At 45.5% G+C, this 21,728-nt stretch overlaps 1 protein-coding gene across 3 annotated transcripts in view; it reads right to left on the bottom strand.

The window, feature by feature from the left end:
* Positions 1-14,946: 14,946 nt before the first annotated feature.
* Positions 14,947-21,728, bottom strand: part of KDM5A (lysine demethylase 5A) — an 83,785-nt gene continuing 77,003 nt past the window's right edge. For all 3 annotated transcript variants that reach the window (XM_019544584.1, XM_019544583.1, XM_019544586.1), the window contains one exon: positions 14,947-19,506. In XM_019544584.1, coding sequence (XP_019400129.1) covers positions 19,303-19,506 — 204 coding nt within the window. In that variant the 3' untranslated portion in view covers positions 14,947-19,302. The remainder of the gene's footprint in view (positions 19,507-21,728) is intronic.

Genomic DNA, 21,728 nt, shown 5'->3' with positions numbered 1-21,728 from the left:
GGCCCTTTAAAGAAAACAAACCCCCAAACCCCCCTGAACTCACCAGCTTGGGCCTTGGGGCTTCAGGGGGCTTCTGCTGAACCCCCCACACAGCACAGGACAGTGGGGGGCAGCAGGGATTGTCCCCTGCTGGGCAGGAACTGGTGAGCCCAGGGGCTTTTTTGTTGTTGTTTTTCTTTAAGGGCTGGAGCTGAGGCAGGCAGGGCAGCCATGGGGAGGGGCTGGGACAGCAGGGGGAGCTTGTCCAGAGCCCCCCATGTGGCGTGGGGCAGCGAGGATCATCCCCCACCTGGCAGTACCTGGCGAGTCGGGGCTTCCCCCCCTCCCAAGTGCCGGGACCTGGGACAGACGGGGGATGGGCCTGGCCTAGTTGATTCAGAAATTCGGCAGCAGCCGCATCTCCAAATCAGATTTGGCCGAATCAACTCGGGACAGTGATTTGAATCACTGAATCAAATCACTGTCCCCCAAATCAACCAAATCCAAGTCCAAAGTGAATACTAGCTGCTTTGCACAGGCCTAACACATGTATACTTGGAGCCATTTCAGGAAGGCAGCAGCTGTTACATTTTAATTGTTAGGGGCAGACAATCAAGTAATGATACAAACGTAGCAAAACCACTATAATTTTAACACTGTTTTATCCAGTGCTAAGTTAGAGGTGTTTTGCTACATTTGTATCCTCCCTGCTTGTCAGCACACTACATTTTGAACATGTGCTGTGCTTCTGAAGCTGCTCAAAATAGATACATGTTTGTACTCTGAGCAGCAGCCAGTGTTTACACCTATTCACCTAGGTCTTCCATTTAAAACTAGGCAAAGAACTGCATTGTTTTTAAATGGGTTTCTTCTAATTCAATTAGTTTCTTTTGAATGCAGGGGGGTTTATTGTAAACACAGCTATCCAGAAAGCTAAATTGCCATTCCTTGAGAAAATCCAGTATTTGTCATTTTTTTCTTGACAAAATAAGACAAAGAATAAATCAACATAAAAAATAAGAAGTTACAATTAGGAAATGAAAAAAATTCAGGTTTGCATAAGGTCAATTAAAAAAAAGGTCCAAATTCCCCCCAAAATGTGTGTGCGCATGCATATATTAAATGTGTGCGCGCCCACACAGACATTATCAAGACATTTATCCAGTTTTACAAGTCTCCTTCCCTATTTTTTCAGGACTACTTTTTTTTTTTTGGTTTCACAATTTTGACTGGCTTTGGTCCCAGCACTGAGACTATGACAACTGGAAATTAGGATCATCAGCAGAACACAACAGAATATCAGCAGAGAGTTAAAAGCAGAGTTATCAAGTGCAGTCCTGTTGCTTCCATCCCTGCAAGGTACCTTCATGTTTCAGTACAACCCCTACAGAGAGTATCAACTTCCAGCTGCTTCTTGTCAGGAACATTTTGTCTCCTGCTTTGATTGGACATTTGATTCCAGCCCAAAGCATGGGGGGTGGGGGAGGGAAAGCTGTGCTATACATCTTCTCTAAGGTACAGTCTAGTTGGTCTGCACATGCCTGTCATGCACATGTCCAATGTCCAATGTGGAAGAGTGCAACAGGCAGGTAAAGCAATAACTCTCCTCACACACATTACCAAAGCCTGAAACCTAAAAGCTAATTAGATGATTTAATAGACTCTTGATATAAAAGTGCTGCCATAGCATGAGAAATGCACAGATTTCTTTGGCATCTCTACAGGTAGGTAGGACTGTGCCAGAAACAGGTTCCACATTGTGCTTGAGGTTTGTTCCCCTTAAGTCTATAAGTCATTCCTGATCTGGTGGCAAGCTGCAGTGCAGTATGGCACCACCTCTCTCTCCTCAGAGTTAGAGGCAACATTTCCTGAATACCTGCCTTTTTGGGGAGTAAAATCCATGGCAGTCCCTCCCTAACAGCTTAAGGAAGTGCATCTCTCCCCTGCTCTCATCACTCAAAAATAGGAAGTACAAAGCATGGGAAAAGTGAACTTCAGCAGGGATTAGGGTTGTGTCAGAGGAAAGCTGCAATCCTCTGCAATTGGCAAGGGACTTGACAGTGAAACTCTAGTCAGGGATGGGCAATTATTTCAGGTAGAGGGCCACCTACCCAGTTTTGGCAGGCTGTTGAGGGCTGCATGGACAGCCCTGCCACCCCTTGACAGGTTCCCCGCCCCCTGGGCACCATCTTGGAACCAATGTCCCAGGGCCAGCACCGGTGGGGCCCAAAGCGGGATGCAGGCTGGCAGGGGTCTGTAGAGCCAGGCTGGCAGGGGTCTCTGCATCTAGGCTAGGCTGCACCAACAGGGAGAGGGGGGAGCTGGCCCGGCTCCATACAGCCCCTGCTGGCTGGGAGCCCGCACTCCTGCCACCCTGCTCTGGGCCACGCTGGCACTGGCCCCGGAACACTGGTGCAGACCCTGTGCTCCCACTGGCTCCTGCACCTGCTTACTCCCAGTGCCCCCCCCAGCCCTATGGTACAGGCAGGAGGCAGCACACAGCCCCGACCCCCTGCTCGCTAGCAGGGAAGAAGCTGGTGCTGAGCACGGGGAAAAGTGGCCCCTTGCCTGCCCCATGGCTGGCGTTTCCTGCTGCAGCCACTCACAGCCCATGTGGGGCTGTCCTGAGCAGGCACAAGCAGTCCCATGCAGGCTACAAGTAACTACAGTGCAGGTCGCTGGCCATGGGGTGGTCAAGGGACTGCTTTTCCCTGCACTCAGCACCAGCTTGTAACCTGCCCTGCTGCCAGCCTGGGCCCCACTCAGATCTGGGCTTGCCCATCAGGGCTGCATGCAGCAGCAGCAGCTGCGCCCCCCACCCCCCGCTTGCCGCACCAGGCAGCATTTGCGACTGCTGCCTGCCTGGAGCTCATGTGCTGGGCAGCCTGCAGGCGGCAGGGGCAAGCAGTGCCCAACGTGGCAAGTGGGTTGGCCGCAGTTGCATGTCGCCAACAGGCGAGCCCAGAGCTGGCACAGGACTGGGTTACAAGCTGGTGCTGAGCACGGTGGGTGGGAAAAGCGGCCCCTTACCCACCCCATGCCCAGTGCTGCAGCCACTCACAGCCCACCTGGGGCTGCCTGTTCCTGCTCAGGACAGCCCTGCTTGGGCTGCAAGTGGCTGCAGCAGGGAGTGCTGGCCATGGAGTGGGGGAAGGGCCACTTTTCTCCGCACTGGGAAGAAGAGAAGGAGCCCGGGGAAAAGCAGAGCACAGGGAAAAGTGGCCCCTCCCCTGCCCAGTGGCCTTTGCTCCCTGCTACAGCCACTCAGCCCACGCAGGGCTGTCCTGAGCTGGTACAGGCAGTCCCAGGAGGGCTACGAGTGGCTGCAGTGTGGGACACTGGCCATGGGGCAGACAAGGGGGAGCTCTTCCCCAGGCCACTTTTCCCCAGGCTCCTTCCCTGCCCCTCCCCCCCCACTTACCTGAGGTTCTGGTGCAGGGCAGCCACATGATCCCAGGTCAGAAGCCCCTGCTGAGGCTTCTAGCTGGGCGGGCCCTCCTGTTGTGGGAGCCTGCCAGGCTTCCCCTGGTTCCCGTCATTTTTTATTGGAACCAAGGGCAGACAAATATTCATTGTCTAAATTTTTTAGGGGCCCCATGGGCCAGATAGAATGACCTTGCAGGCTGGATCCGGCCCATGGGTTGTACTTTGCCCACCCCTGCTCTAGGTGCACTGTGGACAGGAAACCACAGAAAGGAATCATTAGAAAGGCCACATGCAGAAGAGATGGTGAGTGGACAGCTCACTGGTACAGCTAGAGACAAAACCCTTACTGGAAAAATGTGGGGGGATTTCTGTTTGCACAAGTATTTAGTGGCAGGTTCTGTTTCATGAAATCTTGGAATTGGTTATCCAATGATTACATCACCATTTGCCTTTTTCCATGTTGAATTCAGATGTTGAGATAAACTCACAGGGACTCTAATCTGTGTAACTGGATTTCAGAGACAGACTCATTTCAATCATAAATTAAAATACTTGCCTTTGGTTAGATGGCACAGTCATGTTTACCTGACAAAACCCAAACCTTGTTATGGAAGGGACTTAATCTGTGAATATCTGTCCAGCTGCATCTACAGCCCATTTCAAATGACACTATCAATCTCAAACGACTGCTAGAGATATGGCTTAAGTCAGTTTGATACTTGCCACTGCCCTGATGTGTAATTTGCACAGCAGTGAGGGAGGATGTTGCCATTTACAACACATGGCATACAACAATAACCACAATCTGGTATGGGGTGAGGCAAATGGTAAACAATGCTGAGTCAATCAAATCTGCAAGCCCTGGCATCTTCAAGAGAACTGTAATTCCTTCTCACCACCCCTTTGTCTAATTAGAACATTCTACTAGCACAGGTATAGAAACGGGTATGTCAGCTAGGGGTGTGCAAAGATCATCCCACTGTAGCCAAGCACGGTTCTGCCAACAAAACCACTGGTGTGGATGCAGCTCTGCTGTCAGGTAGTCCTTCAGGGTTGCTAGTGTTGTTCTGGTGGCAGAAATGCTTCTGCCAGCACAGCTGCATCTACATCATGGGGTCTAATTATCTCAGTGTTGCCACTATGAGCATAGTGGCCTCCTAGCAGAGAGGATTTTATCTCCATGAAGCAGTCTGGATCTGGCAAATCAACAGAGACTGAAGACTTTGATACTGTACTATTTACCTGGGATACTCCTGCAGTACCTCCTTCTTGATGAAGCCCGGCAAAAAACAAACTCTCTCTCTGTGGCCCGGTACTGGCTACAACAGCTAGTCTGTTAAAATCAGTGCTTCTGATTTATACCAGTACCACAGAACAGAACTTGGTCCTTTCCTTTACCACAGTTCAAATCCTCATTATGGACCTATTGACTTCAGGAGGATCAGGGTTAGGAACTCAGCACACTGTGAAGGAAACACAAGGGTTAGAAGCCTTAGAAGGAGTAACTTACTGCTGAGTTAAAAATGGGTGTTTATTGGTATGACATGAACAAAGAAAGCTACATACCCAAAGAGAAGCACTGATGAACCTATTAGGCTAAAAAAGATAATTAGGTTCTTCCATCTGGGGTGAAGTTACAGGTTATCCTTAGACCATACCAAATCTATGAAATACTAAAGTGGTGTTAAAGTTAGAATATGCTGTGAGCAGTTGCACATGAAAGGTTAATGCTGTTTTTTGCCCAACTGGCAAGCAGGGACATGGCTAGGAGCCAAGACACCTGGGCTTTATCCTTGTTCTGGGTTGGGGGTGGGGAGGAGGAAGAGAGAGGAGGAAGGGCCTAGGAGTAGTGCATCCTGGGATGCTGAAGGACTGCAAATTTCTCATTTTATCTTCATGGAGCAAACTGAAATTGTCCTAATACAAGCTAGGTAGCACAACCTAGAGTTAACCCTTGCCTGAAGTGGCATAACTAAGATGCTCAAAAGGCACTTAAGTTAACAAGCGTTAAAGTACAAATGTTTGATGTTTAAGTGCCCATAGTATGGGCAAAGCGTAATGTGTAACTTCACAATGCTATTACAAAATTGAGAAAGAACTATCCCATATACCACACGCACACTTTCTCCTTTGGCTGTTTCTGATCACCACTTGGCATAGAGTATGCCCCACTGATAGCACAGGTGTTCAAGTAGTCAAGTATTCAGATTGCTTTTTCCTGTAGTCCATGTGCTGGGATAAGTGGGAGATAATGGAAGAGAGGCTCCCAGCCCAAGCTTGGGAATGTCTGTAGTCTAGGGCAGTAATGGTGGCCTTATCCCTCTCACAACAAAGGAGCAGTGCTGAGGATGACTTCTAGTGGCTTCTCTTCTCTCATTTGGGAACAGTTTGAGAGAGACCAATTTCTTTGCTCCCCTATTGGAATTGGAAAGTAGCAAGTGGAACCTGCCATTCATTGCCTTTGGCAGGTGAAGCAGTCTCAGAGCAGGAGATTCCCCAGGTGTAACAGGCAGAGCCTGAGGCAAAAAAATAGCTCAGGCATTTAGATTTCTTTGTGCTGAGTGCAAATCCTACAGAGAAAGACAGGAAACTCAAGTATTTGCTCCAGACAGATTGTAACTACTGCTGCTGAAGGAAACAGAACTTGTTTTCATGCTGTAAAACAAATTATACCAAGAAAGCACCCGACTACATCACCAATTTTTGTTTCACACAGGAAACTGACCTGCCGAGGCTGTAAAACTTGCTTTGCTCAGCAAAACAATATGCACATACTTATCTCTTTTTGGACTAGACACAGTGTGCCTGGAGACGCACAACACACAGACAGTTTAAATCCAGCTTAAACCCAAAGCAGACAGGCATATAAATCTGTTAAAGCCACCAGTTGGTTCAAAAGCGTGCCTGGAAAATCAGGTACTAGTTTGAACTTGTTCAGTTGCATGTTGACACAAAGCATTCCATGGCACAGGTCAGGTCAATCCTCCAGGCATCCCATGCTGCATCACCCCTCACCACCACCCCCAGTGCTGCAACTGGACACTCTAGTATAGTCAGAACTCTCTTGCCATTTTTTCTTTCCCTTTTGTTGGCATTTTTTTTTAAATCAATGAGCTCTCTTACACTGCTTGTTCAATAATAAATCCCAATTTTTCTAACAAGCTGCATCTCCCCTTCCTACTCAACTATAGTCCGTCATCATGCACTCCCACAGCTACTGGGAACTAAAAAGCATGGGTCCAAGCACTCCCCCTACTTTTCCCAGGGCATCCCAAGTCAGGTAAATACACTGTAGACTTCAGTCAATTGCAGGCTACTGAACTTTATTGAACTTGTGTTTAGGAGAGAAAGGAAAGCATTAAAGTGAAAACACCTCCAGCCACCATAGGTCATCCACCCTCTGGAAGCTCTAAGCATGGGTGCAAGCACCCCCCCTCCACTCACCCAGTGCAAGGCATGCTAGGCTGGGTGCTCATTCCCACCCCTGGTGTCAGCGCCACAGTTTACAATCAGTGATATTTGGGAACAATTCAAGTGTTCTGTGCTGCACCCAGTGTTATTTCTGATACAACTCCCCAGTTCTCCACTCTTTGTGTCACTTCCTGCGGTTTCCCAGTATAGTTTGACTTTGAAGGCTAGATTAGCTAGGTAAATTTCAAGCACAGCAGTAGCTGGGGTCAGAGAAAGAATTAGCATTCCATTTTTTCAATTACAATTCCCTACATATACATGCTAGAAAAGAATTAGTGTTGCAAGCTGATCTTTATCTAGCACCATCATCTGTCTGCTTTCAGAAGCTCACGGAAGAGATGTTAAAAGCCCATTAAAAAAAGGCAGTGGAATTTAGCTTAGGAAATCCTAGTTCTAACCCGCTCCTACATCAGTGCAACAACAGGAGGGAAACCTTAGTTCAAGGGCTAGGGCATCAACTCCACTCTAGCCTGCCTTCTTCCCTAGTCAGCGAAGAATGTGCATGTATATCACTAGTAGACTAGTGCTGCCTGCTCAACTTAGGGAGGAAAAGTTTCCAACTTCTCTTAGGGTGGAAGCAGACGTCACCTTTATGCTACCATAAAAAAAAATTAAAACTGCAGTTACCATAGAGATCCCCCGGAACCTCTTAGGTGGATCTTTATTAGCAGGGAAAGCCTGGGCTCCCCACTTACAGAGATATGCCCCAGGGAATTTCTGAGGCGCGTCTCTAAACAGGAAAAGCCAAGGTTTCCCACTTAGAGACATGCCCCAGAGACTGCCTAGGGTGCAACTCAACAAATGGGAAATCCCAGCATTTCCTGCTTACAGAAATGCACTGCAGGAAATCTCCGAAGAGCATCTCTGTAAGCAGGGACCATGCTGCCCGTTGTCCTACAGGACTGGGTCCCTGCCTGATGCAAGCCAACAGGCAATACAAGTGTTTATCCTGGTATTAAACCAGGACAACAGCTGCCTTTGATACCACTGGCAGAAAATTGTACTGTTCTTTAGTGACTCCATTCCTCCCGTCAGCAGCTTCTAGAGATTGGTGAGAGCCAAGATTCTCTACCTGAGTTCTAGTGTGTACATGGCCATCAGCAGAGTTAGCAGCGAGACGTACAATACATTAGTATCATTATGCTGATAATCCTCTGCCTTTTTTCTCCCCAATTTCTGACACTATCAGTGCTGATGAGACGCTGGTCTAGAGTTTGGGACCTTATGTAGCTGACTGACTAGAGCTTGATCTCTTTATCATAAAGTTAGTAGGTTGAGAAGAGTACTCGGATCTGACACATCTTACATCCAGTGAGTCTGCCCTGACATTTGCTTCCCAAAACCTGGGACTAGCGTGGGATTCCCAGCTACTGCTGGATGACCTCACAGCCTTAGTGTCTATATATATATGATAGAGGGTAGGATATTGAACCCAGCCCCTATGATTCAAGACTCTCACTTCAAGAATACAGCAACGTACTGTTTATGAGGCTGTTAAAACTCAATGTGGAAACAAACTAATGCATATAATAGGTGTGCCTGGCAAGCGATATACAGTAAAAACTCTGTTATTTGGCATGAGTGGGGAATGCTAGGTGTTGGTTATGTAAAAATTCTGGATACCTAAAATACTGGGGGGGAGTGAGAGGGGAGCAGCACAGGATGGTTGCATGCGGGTTGCATGTGGTGGTGGTGCAGTGGCAGTTAATACAGTATTCTGGCTAACAGAAGGCTGGATAACAGGGGTTTTACTGTACCTTGCTAGAATGAGACCCGTTTGCTGTACTGAATACTTTCATAAGGCAAACCAACACTTGCCTAAACAACTACCTACCTGCTTCAGAGATGACCTCCGTTTCCTAACAATCCTGCCAGAGCTAAAATCAACTTAAGTATTCAATGGGAGAGTACTATTGATTTAAAAGAAGTTGCTAACAACCCACTTGTGTCTAAAAATCGTTTATTGCTACTGAGAGAGACCACTGCTCCAAGGCTTGTCTTTTTACTTAGGCATTTCAGGATAGGAGAGAGGCAGAGTAACAGCTTGAAATGGAAAAATTAGATACCCGTGTCTGAATTTCTCTAAGGAGTATTGTTCGTATGCACATCTCACTCTCAGGTATGCATACACCTCAGTTACTCTGTCTTAAAGATTTTTGCCTTCTCCTTCAATATCAAGTGTGATACACACTTCTGTGCTTATTTTTAATGTTACCCCTTCTAGAATCAAGTGTGCCAGACACGCCCAAGGAAGAGAGGAAGATCAGAATGCAAAATATGCATAGAGGACAACATATCTCAAAGAACTCTGGTTACTGGTGATTTCTCACTCTTTTAAGTACCTCTCCATATGCACAGTCTCACTGTGGATGACTCCCAAGAACTGCTGATGTTACTTGCAGGCAGGTCTCAGGGTCCTAGATGAACAACTGTAAGAGCATTTGGCTAATACAGTAATAACCCCTGTGGCTTCTGCAATGGCATAGAGCATGGTAATGATATGTATGAAGCTCCAGATGGCCAACTTGCAAATGTCAAGTAGGGAAACCACTGAAGTCTCCTGGTCTCTGGTGGAGTGAGCTCCTACCACTAAGTGCAGATCCACTTTAATGGTTGCATGGCATACCTGAAGAATTTCATATACCATGGGATGGTCTGAACTGAAAGAGATTGCTGCATTTCTCAGTCTTTCAGCTGAGGAAGCAAACCGCTACAGACATTTTCTACAAGGCTTAGGCCCTACTCTCCACACAAAGGTAGGGAGACGAGCCTTTCTTCTGATAAACATATGCAATGCTGCCTCAGCTCTGGAGCAGTTATGTTTTGAAAAGTACACCCAAAGGCTGATTTGCTAGCTGACATGGACTTTAGTGGAACATGGAATGAGTCCTCAAGGATACCTTCCTCAGGCTTCTCACCAAAGTGAGAGTCATCAAGTAGGTTATCTTCATAAAGAGGTGGGAGTTGCAAGCAGATGGTCATATGCTGTAATGACAGCCATATTAGGGAAGATAAGCATTCATTAAAGTATTACTAAGGATCAGGGTCTGTTGCTGGAAGGAAAGCTTTGGTTAGGCTTTCATGGATCAGGACAGCTGGGTGGGAAAAGAAAGATCAACCAAACAGAGGGTGGCAAAGATGGCAGCAGCATCCACCTTAACTAGACTGAGGAAAAAGTCACCATTCTTCAACTCTAGCGCATAATGTAGTATATAGGTGGAGTAGAAACCTCACAAAGGAAAAAATCTTGAATGACACAAGATCAGAAGCTTGCCCTTTTAATGAAGCACATGTGGCTAGTCAAGTCTTTCCTGATTTGAATATTTTTTTTTTTTTTTTTTTACTAGAAAGGAACAGACCTGCATCACCACTGGTTGTCATGATCTGGATGCCTCATGGACAAAAATCCTCACTGAAGTCATCAGAGTGACCTAAACTGTTGAGATGAGGGTCAGCAGGAACTAAAACCATTCTTGTGGCAAGGAGAGCCTGATTGATGGCGAGTACAGGGCAGCTCATACGAGCTGTGTCTAATGCCAAACAGGGAGCAAACTGAACTGGACAGCATAACCAGCCATAATAGTATCTAGAATCCACTTCCATCCATAGTTATCTATGGCACTTGTTCTTCAAAAACAAATTGTTGGCCAAAAGAGGAAAGAGGATGACTGGGTTTCAGAAGAATGCCATCTTCCAAATGCAAAGACTTTTTTCTTTTCACTGGACAAGGCAGAGGGCCTATTCTTACCAAAAAACCCAAACTTTGATATTTCCTCAGTAGCTCTTATGGCTAATACTCAAGCAGAGAAAGAAAAACAGCAAAGGACTGCTAAGAATAGTGCTTAAATCTGCTTTCCCCTAGGAACTGGTGTGTTAAGGAAAAAATGTCCTGAGCCTTTAAGGGTGTGCAATGTCTCTTCAGCTGTGGAATGAAGAGACCCACTCCTTCAAAAAGAAGGTCTTCTATAGCATGGGTGCTTGACCCCCAGCCCACAGGCTAGATGTGGTCTAAGGGGCAATTATCATCCAGCCTGCAGGGCCCTCCACAGGCCCAAAAATTTGGTGGTAAGGGAGTGGTGGCAGCTAACTGCTGCTCCCCTGCTGTCAAATTTCTAGACTGGTGGGAGGAACCCTGCAGACCAGATAGCATGGACCTACATGCTAGGTCAAGCACATAGCACCAATCAAGGTGGCATGAGGCAGCAAGGAGCCAAGCTGGGCAGTGTGATGCCTGATCTGGCCTGCCTGGCCAAAAGATTGAGCACTATTATTGTACAGTATTCCACACTTCCTTCAGGGAACCAGATACCTGAAGCTAGAATGAACACCTAACTGGCCACAGCTATGACCTGGGGGAGTAGCTCTGGTCCCCAACTGTCCTCTGGTGATAAGCAACATAAAAGCATCTGTCAAGTCCAGCAACAATGGACAGAAAATGCCACAAGCACACCATTACAGAATTTGTTTGGTGCTACCCATACCACCCTATATGTAAGCTAGAGGAATATGAATTTATCATGGCTGCTTGTCCTTTGGGCTAGAGTGGAGCTTTGTATTTGTTTGATAGAGCAATGAGAGGAAGGATAGAGGTAAAAGTATTTGGCACTTCTGACTCAATATTACTTGTCCACTTTCCTAACAGTTGGGTAAGAGATGTCTACCAAACTATCTTTGCAGGATCCATGATAGCTTTGTTTTTAGGAAGAGCAACTATGCTGCCTATACAGAATATTGCAGCATATCAACCAGTCTACAAAGGGACCACCGACTACCAGAGGTTATAGATCACGGGTGGGCAACCGTTTTAGCTGGAAGGCCGCTTAATGAGATTTGGTGAGCTGCAGGAGTAGCTCTGACCCTTGTCAGCTGCTCTGCCCCTTGGTTGCCATCTTGGGACCGGAAGTCCCATGCCCTAAACTCTGACCTTTGCCACCAGAAGTCCCTCTCCTTGCACCCCCAAAGTACTCCTTGCCATCTGAACCAGAAAAAAAAACGTATACTAAAATTCAAACATTTACTGTAACATTTTATTACAAAAAATATGTTTGTCATGATTTGTGTGGTATATATGTAAGTGATTGCATAATAGGCAAAAAAAATAAAGTCTTACTCTTGTAATTTGTGTGTGGTGGAGTGTATGGTGTCTGGTTGGAGATGGGTGTGTATGGTGGATTGTGCAAGGTGTGTGTATGTGGGTGCATGTGGTTTGTGAGGGGGTCTGGCTGTGCATGTGCAGGGTATGTTTGGGGTGTGTGCAAGTGTGGGGGGGTTGTGGGGGCAGGGTGTGGATACGTGGGGTGTGAGGAAGAGTGGCGGGGCTTTGGAGATGCTCCCATACACTCACCCCTATGGTGCACAGCCTCCACTGCTAGTGGACCTCGGGCTGCTCGTGGTCCATGCAGGTGCAAGGCCCTGGCCAGAGCTGCACATAGAGGTAAGGAGCAGAACCAGGCTGACCCGCCTCTATCATGTGGGGCCCCCTGTGGTGCACAGTCAGCTCCCAGCGCTCACGTGCCACTGGGGGAACCCCACACGATGGAGCTAGCTGCCTTCCCCATTCCCTGCCATCACAGCAGTAGGCAGGACTCCCCACCACATCTGGTGGAGTCAGCCAGCTCCACTGAGCAGGGCTTCCCATGGTGGTACACAAGTGCCAGGATCTGCACCTGCACCACAGGGAGCCCCACACAATAGACAGGCTGGCCTTGCTGTACTCCTTGCTACCACATGCAGCTTTGGCCAGAGCTGCACACTGCCAAGTGGCAGCACCTGAATGGGCCCCAACTGCCCTGAAGGTCCCCACCTGCTGCTGCTGCAGACAGCAGGGATTATGTGCCATGGGGGGGTTCCCTCTCCCCCTTCCCTCACACCGTTCCCACCCAAGCTCCCCTCCCCCAGTGCAGGCTCTGCACACCTACCAGTCCCAGCCCCAGGCTCCCTGCCCAGCTGCAGCTCCTCCCTCCTCCCCCACTGCTTCCCTACCTACTGCCCAGAGCACAGGCTGTAGCAGGAAGACAAGGAGGAGCTGCTGGATGCTGGGGAAGCTGAAGAGGTTCCCTGGCAGCTGCAGCAGTGGCAGCAGGAGCCCTGCCCAGAACCTGTGTGCTGACTGGGCTGGGCCCTTCCATGCACCAGCCTGGGAGTGAGACGTGTGGGCTGGGTGGCGTACAACTGGCGGGCACCCATGGACCAGATAGAATTGCCTGGCAGGCCAGATCCAGCCCACAGGCTGTATTTTACCTGCCCCTGATCCTCATCCAGAACAGGTCTCTAATTCTGTAAGTCAAATCTGGGGAAAAGAGTGTAACCATTGCAGGAAGATACCTGCTAAATAGAAACAGACAAGTAAGTTAGGAGCTGGTCTACCACTGATAGATGAGATCCAAGACCAGAAAGCACACATCAGGAAGACCAAGAAAAGAACTCTAAGGTTACTGAACCAGACAGTAGGGGCTCTGAGAGAAGACTTTGGACTCAGCTGCTTACCCTTTGAAGAAGTCTTAAGTCCCTGACAAGGTCCAGCAAATCAAAGCAACTGTCTTCACTAGACCTGTCAGAAAAAGGCTAGCGAGGCTTTTATCTGTGGTGTCGTAATCCTTAGTGTTCAAGCACTATAGCAGTTCAATGGTATCTATTATGGGGCCACTAAATCTCTGATGAGGATAAGGAAATGTTAAAGGAGGTGTCCTTGTGGAACCTGAAGCTGGAGACCTTCCTCTAGATCTGCAATCCACAAGTCTTTGGCACAAGAAGTCAATGGCCTCTTCCAAGAAGCTGTATCCTCAGAAGCCTGGCATCTAGTAAAGTCTTGTGCTCTAGGATCAGAGGCCAACACAAACTTGTACAGAACCTGGCTTCACACTTTCTTCTGGCCCTGAAGGGAAGACTTTCAAATGGATTGTTTTCCACGAAACAGGATGCTTACAGGCAAAAAAAAAAAAAGACTCCAGGAGAAATCATGAAGACAGAGAAAAACAGAAACAAGAGCAAAAGTTCTTAGAGATAAAGGCCAAACAGAATGAGGCAAGACACCATATGGTACAGATACAAAAGAAAGGGTAAAGTATGCACTAAGATCAGAAAGGACAGAAGAAGAGGGAGGGGAAGGGCACATGCCTCCCAGAGTGAAAGCATGTTTATGGACAAGCTCTCACCGGAGAAAGGAAGTTGATTTTTATTGGGATTACCAATGCCTTTTGTGGACTAGAGGCTGTTTCATAAAAAAAAAAACAAAACTAGGGGCCTCCCTTCTTATGTCTAATTAGAAACAGACTGCCATTCCCTGAAGTATTCCTATTTGTTTCATTACCCTTATCATGTAACTTTAATTTGTACTGAACTTTAGTTATGAAGTTTGCAGCTGTCTTGTCCATTTTTCACTCCTCCATGTCTGGTACTGTTAAAATATGACTGTTGGTATTCCAAATGAACATCATGTTTGGCTCAGGTAGACTTACTGGACTCCTTTGGCACCTGAGTGAGAACTAGGAAGGAAAGAGGAAGCAGAGGCATGTATCTGGTAGAATTTGGGTTCTGGGCAGCTATGGGTTTTAGCTGCTATCCAGGACCCAGAAGGTCAAGATTCAGGGCTCTAGGGTCCCAGTACCAATGGGGAAGGTGTCCTCCAGCCAGGAATTAAGCCTTTCATAGCCCCCACCCCCCAAAAGCAGGTGCCATTGAACATCATCATGCTGAGCAAAGAAGCAAAACCCCTAAAATCAGTGCCCCTCTCTTCCCACCATTTTCACCCCCTGCTCTTTCCTACGCAGCACATAGCTACCAGGACCCTAGAGCCTCCCTGGATCATGACCTGGCTCCTAGCCCCACCCAACACAACCCATAGCTGCATCCATTCCAGCACCCCCTTATTCAGTGCCTGGGGCTTGTGCCTGTTCACCCACTTCTACTTACATTATTGCTTGTGGCTGCAGATTAGTGTGATCTAATGGACCTTGCTCCTTCCCATTTTCATCTCTCTAACTAAAGATGGTCTTAATTCTGTTTATAATGGGTGGGTCACAGGGGCATGGACACTTCTGTATCCAAATCAAATGTTATGAAACTGACTTCAAAAAATATATCCATCTATAATTTACAATATGGAAAATGAACAAAGAGTTCTCATCCCTCCTTTTAACACGTACAGACAACTAAAGTTTAAACCCCCACATGCAGGAAGAAAAAGTAGCATGTTCTCCACGTTGCTGATACTTGGGGTGGGGTTGGAGGTTCTTTTTACTATGCATTCCTTTACTAGTAACCTTGAAGAACTCACCTGCTGACAAGAGAGATGGCTCTAGCCTAGCCACAACTGGCATTTATCTTGGAAGGCTGGTTCTATTATACAGGGCAAAGGGCAGAAAGCTGCCTAGTAACTACTTACTGTGCATATGAAGAAGGGTCTGGACATTTTCTAGTTCATTCTCCATCAGTTTACCTATCTAAAATGGTTATAATAGGTAAAGCTATTACATATTTTACTGTTAGCTTGGTCTTTCTAAACAATCATGCTGAGGCCGTACATGGAAAAACTGCTGCAAAAAAGCTGTTTGTGAATTTAGTAGATAGCAATTATTCCTTTATAGTTAACAAAACTAATGAGCAGAGTGAGAAAGCATCATCTTTTGAATGAGATCTGCAACAAAAATGCTGACTAATATTGGTTTCTATCACCCAAACCCATTGTCCATAAATTATTAACCCAATAGTCTTAAAAGACTGTAGTAACTTCAATACAATAATCCTAAAATAAGTTGAGTATCAACAGGACACTGTATTCTTGACTTTTTGACCTGAACAGCTGTGCAGTCTTGTCATAAGCTATCAAACAGCTGCTATGGGAGCCTACATGTGGCTATAATTCAGCAATGGGGAAAGCAATTCCCCATCACTGAAGCCTGTATAAAGAAAAGTACAAAAATTTCTGGTGGGAATTATGGAATAACCTTTGCACAGAACTTCCAAACTGCTAAGTTAATTAATTTGTGCTATGAAGCATGAGGTTTTAGAGTTCCAGATGAAACCTAAGTGTATACATCCAACGTGTATAACCATTTAGCTAGCAGTAGGTACTTTCATTAACCACATTAATACTAATGCTTTTTGAATACCTGCTAAGCTCTCTGGGAGTGTCTTCCATCTGGTAGCTAGGTGGTGGATGTTTCTCTCTCAGGTTTTATGAAAAAGAGAGTCTCATGAAGATGAACTCCACAAATTATGATTATCTTCTTTTGCAGAGTGCAATATGGGATTATTCAGAAATGTGGATACACCAGATGATATATTTTGCACATAATGTATAAGTCTTGTTATTACAGCTGAGATTCACCACATCTGAAACATTTTGGAAGTGTAAGAAGATATGTTTTGCTTCATTTGTTTTAGTTTTGCTGTTAAGCAACTAAGGTTCTGTGCTTTTTAATAGCATTTTATCATTGCTGCTTTTTCTATAAGCTTTCCAAAAGTATTAACATTTAAATCAGGATTGTGGGAATCTTAAACTATCAGTCACCTTTTGAAAGGGGTTATGTTTTATTTTTTAAACAAAGATAACACATTAAGATGTAGAATTAACTATGGGCCTCTATATTGTTTTTGAAAAAGCTTACTTGAAATGAAACTGCACATCAGTAAACAAAGTCAGCAAGGCTTCTCAGAAAGTAAAAAGTATATCAGCCTTTCAAAGTGGTAACATGAAGATGATTGATTCAAACAGTCCAATTTCAATACCTGCCCACAACTTTTAGCTGTTTCCAGTTCTCTCCCTTTGTAAGGAATAGTTAAGAGTGACTGAATAGTGCATCTTTAGCTGGTAGCTTTTCCCTCAATGCTCCCTGCACACTTTGGAAGGCACCACGATTCTCATCTCAATTCAGGGAACCGTGGACATTTATTATTTGTTAACAATTTCCTTATGGGTTCTCTTCACAAGGAAAGTGTGTAGAGAACTGTCTCCACAAAGCCAAAGCCTGTTCAAATTACTGAATTAAGAGGAAATTCAAATCCTGTTTTTCCCCTCATTAAGTTATGTATTTTAGGAGTGATGAAAGAATTCCAGTCTCTTGCATTCTTCAGATTTCTTACAGAAGCATTCACCTCTAAAGCCAGTGGGTCCTCTGTCTCCTCCACAGGAGAAGGCTAAACACAGCCTCCAATAAGAAGAGGCAGAATATATTAACCTTTGACATGTAAAAGAAGGTAAGACTTTCTTACTGGTTTATCAAAATCAAAGGAATGCTAAGAGGAATATTTATAAATTTGAAACAAATAACAGCAAGTGCCCAGTTGCATGAAAGATTGCTATATATGTATATAAATGGAAATAAGATGCTCTCTCAACATTACTCCCAGGCAACAATTTCATCTACTGGATATAGTTACTGAACTAAATCTGCAAGCAGCTGAAATTATGGCTTACCACTGTAAGTCAATTTCTCACCCTCTGGGTAGATAGTCAAGCCTCTTGACATTCTACCTTCCCCACTGGTGCCTAAGCCTCTTCTCCTGTGGCTAACAGTACAGGTCTCTTCCTTTAAAGCATGTTAATCATCGCTTCCCAGGTGTTGGGCACAGACAAACAATCTGGGGAAACTAACGTAACGGAAGTATGCCAAGTTGGACTTTCTAGTTACAGTTTTTGGATGGAAAATGTTGTCTGGTATCTGAGTCAGCTGAAAAACCCTCTTTAATATATTAGAGTTCAAGAGAAGGGACAAGGAAGAGTCAAGACAGAACACTCATTTTTGTCAATATTTTTTTAAATCCCAGCCCAGCTTCTAGTAAGACTGGACACTACTTACAACACTCCTAGAACTGCAAAAGAATGGAAACACAATAGGAAAAGGGGCGAGACAGCACAGTGGCCGGCTTTAGACATTCACATACATAAAGCCAGCAAAGACTAGCGTCAGCAAGGCCCCAGGTGCCCCACTAACATGAACAAACCCAAACACGAAGGTAGCACATGAAATGTATTTACCTATTTAAACACAGGCAGCTGGTCTGGCTAGGATGCGGAAGGTAACTGCTAATTCCTTGTACTACAAGGAAGGAATGGAGTAAAAAAAACCCAAGCCCATGGGCAGGTTTTTCCTTTGTGAACCTCTGTCTCTGTGCTGCTGGTAACAGTGGTAAGTATAAAAAAATCAAAGAAAAATAATCTATTTATAGAACAAGTCAGTAGTCTGAGACATTTAGAAAAAAGTAAAAACAAGTCCTCTTTTAAAAATGGATTTACTAAAACAATTGTCACCCAGGATTAACCCAAGCCTTCTAGCCCCTGGCAAAGCCAGGGACAACTTCAAACAGGAACTACTGCTGATTGTAGGCTGGTATCCAGCAAAGCCAGCAGGCACAGGATCTGTGCTCTGGACAGTATCTGCAGACTGCTTGCTGATATCACTCGAGGCCATGTCTGTAGCCTAGTGATACTGGAAATACTTGTGAATGGAAGTTCTCACAGAAGTACATCAGTGTAACCTGTGAGGTAAGTGGGTTGTCCACTTTCTTCCCCATCCCTAGGTACAGATCACAGAAGCTGGATCCTATGTTACTGCACCTCTTCACCAGCTTCATCCTGTGTCAGACAACTGTAACATACAGGGGCACAGGACACCAATGAAGCCTAGAAGAGGAGAAGCAACTCCTTTAATGAGGAAGCGCTCTGTTTTCCAACCTCAGGCATGGCTAGATGTCTTAACTGATGCTTTGTGACCATGCTCAGGACAGGAAGATTGACTGTGCCCCTCAGGAAAAAAAAGAATATATTTAGTGGAGTAGGGTTAGGTTTCTTTTTGGTAAACAGAACCAGTGCTGATATCTGAGACCTTGAGCTCCTTTGCCCTCTAGCTACAAAAGAGAAACTAACAAATTGATCCACCCACTCCCATTCCCACAGTGTAGTGTGAGCTGCCCTGGCATGGAGGCAGGTTCATTATCCCCATACACTGCCCTCTTGGCTCAGCTAACATGAGAGGCCACCTGGCTTAAGGTAACTTCCAAAAGCTCTGCATGGATAATATGCCCCCATGGAGATATCTGGTCAGGCTGAAAGCTCTAGCCACTGCCCACAAATTCCAGGCCAACCCCACTTCCTAAATGCACTGCTAACACACCAAAGTGTCCCATCCAACAGCCATGTTTGTTTAGTCTCTGAGGGCATCCACCACACTCACAGCTGCAAACACTTGAGTTAAAACATTGGCTGGAACGTGCAACAAGGTGGTGTCTGCATAGATGAGTTGGTACCACTGTGCCTCTGACATCACCATTGTACAGGGGAAGCCAGCTATTAGGAAGGGACCATTTCTGCTGCAGGGCTGTATGTCCTTGGAAGTGAGGCTCAGTGGCTACATTAGCTTCAAACCACCCACTTTCAGTAGGGTCTCATGGTCCAGTTCCCAACAAATCCCAGAGACCAGCTAGCTGCTAACTAGTCCCCTTGAGGTCCTCCTCGAGTCTCAGTAAGAAAGGGGGTGGTGATACATGTACTGGGCGACTTGGCCCCTGCATTGGTTTCTTTGCACAGTTTATACAGATGTAATCTTCATTCTCAGCCATTTCTGGAGAGACGCCAACACACACTTGATGAAACCACTCGTCACAGCCACCATCGCACTGCACCCAGTCTACCTGCAAGAAACAAAATCAACACACATAGTATAGTGCAAGGGAGAAAACTTATACTGAACTCTCCAAACCAGTACCAGAAGAAAGAAAAATATAAGGTACAGACTCAGATACTAGCATGTAAAAGTTTATTACAGATCTTTGGAATGTTTTAGGCTGATAGCAAAGCATGAAAAGTAGGCAGGCTTAAACCTGTCATAATCTTCTGCAGCTGGATTAACTTCATATTCTTCCTATGCTGTCCTAAAGACATAGAAGCTACATGGTTTCAATATGACCTATATAATTAACAGAAAGCTTCAGCACAGATGAGTTGTTTCAAAAGTTCCCAATAAAGGAACCTTTCTGCACTACTAACAAGCTAATATGGGGAATTCTAGAAGTCCAAGGAAAACTTGCCTCACAGGGGACCTATAGACTGAGAACTGTTCTCAGAAATAATGCTTTGATTATGCTTTGAAATCTACTGGCAGAAGGCACTAAATACACTATCAATGCCTTCGTAAGTACTTAACGAAACAGAGATACACTGGGAACAATAGTCATCGCACAGAAATCCATCCCAAAGCAAAATGCAGTAGTAATGCAAGTAAATGAGCTGGCATCCTTCTGATTTGGAAGGAACAGTAACAATGCAACAATCAATCCTAAAATGCTTAGAATCCACAAGGAAAGAATTTATGACCAGCCAATGGGAAAAGAATAAATATAGATACAAATACTGTATTTCCTTTCTTTACTGCAATTATTCTCCCTTCCAGCAGGGGTTGACAAATTACAGACTTTATGCTTACTTTTAGAAAACTGATAAACCTACCTTGAAGTAAAAAAAAAAACCCTCTAATTTTATCTTTCCCAAATAGAGAGGTGAAGAGAGATGGGATTTGAAATGAATTTATAAACCAAGTTTCAGTTCTGTACAAGTGACCAATCACTCCAAAATGGCACTTAACAGAAATCTTTGTTCTGAAACAAGTGCAAGGCACAGTTAAAGTACTAACATAGAGTTCACTTGAGCTATGATAAGATTGTTTTCTATTTCTGCTTGAATGAGGACTTCATTTTATCAACTTTCCCAAACCTCTTCAGATTTCACTTGGACTATGACCTGACAGTAAATTTTAAAAGACAGCAACTTTTGCTGTAAAAACTCAACTTTCTAAGCATCTGATGGAAACTGAAGTCTATTTCTTTTCTATTTGGATAACCAACTCTTCTCAGTGACAGGATCAAAAGGTATTTGCCCTGGGTAAAATGAGAATATAGAAGAGGTTAAATAGTTACTGTGTGCCAATGGTTACAGTGTAGTGGTGCAAAGATAAAAATCTATGTTGTGCATCTTGACAGGAGATTAATTAGGCAACAGGTGAATATGAAGAGGAAGCACAGAAGGGGCGATGCAGTTGGCAGCTGTTGAAGAACTGTGAATGCAAAGTATTGCTATGTGGAAAAAAAACCCCAACTTGTTCTTAGTTCTCAATATGGAAAATTGAGACTAGGCTTGAGATCAACTGAAAACTGCCCTTTCGTTTTACCAAGTTCCTACAGGCAGCATAACTTGGTATATATTTGTCTTCTGACTCATGTTCTCACTTCTGAACTCCGCCATCAGTTCTTCACAAGTAGAATTAAGGGCAGCTCATTCACTTGGGCCATACTGTCTACTACTCTTCCCCACCTCACTTGTTTCTTCAGCCCCTATTTCAGTTACAATACTTGCACCTTTAAGTTGCTGGTGAACGCTAATCCTCATCTTCTGCTGCTTGTAGACCAAACTAGTCCCCACTAGGAATGTAAATAGGGCAAGACAAGCAGGGCACCTGCCCTGCTCACCAATTCAGAGGGGGTGCCAGGATCTCCCCAACCAGGAATCTTTGCAGCAGTGGTGGAAGCCCTGTGCTGCTGGCCCAGCCACAGGAGTGGTAGAGTCTAGCACTGCACCCCCACTACAACCCACCAATGTATGCATCTGGGGAGGTAAGGGTGAGTGCACAAATGAAATGCTGCTTTCCTACCCCAAGATATGGTGCTTGTGGTGCCTTACTGGGCAGGGGCAGGGCTTCCCACACTGCTACAAAAGCTTGGGGGGGGAGAAGGGATAGAGGAATCCCCCCCACTTCCTCCAGGAGTCTTTGCCACAGCAGGGGAAGCTCTGTACTACTCATGCCAGGTCACAGGAGTGAGACAGCTGAGCGCCACACCAAACAGTATATTGGGGGGGGGGG

Source organism: Crocodylus porosus, unplaced genomic scaffold (assembly GCF_001723895.1).
Source record: "Crocodylus porosus isolate Cpor-Errol unplaced genomic scaffold, CroPor_comp1, whole genome shotgun sequence".
Lineage (NCBI taxonomy): Eukaryota > Metazoa > Chordata > Crocodylia > Crocodylidae > Crocodylus > Crocodylus porosus.
The sequence above is the reverse complement of the archived record's forward strand: the minus strand, read 5'-3'. Positions and strand labels throughout refer to the sequence as shown.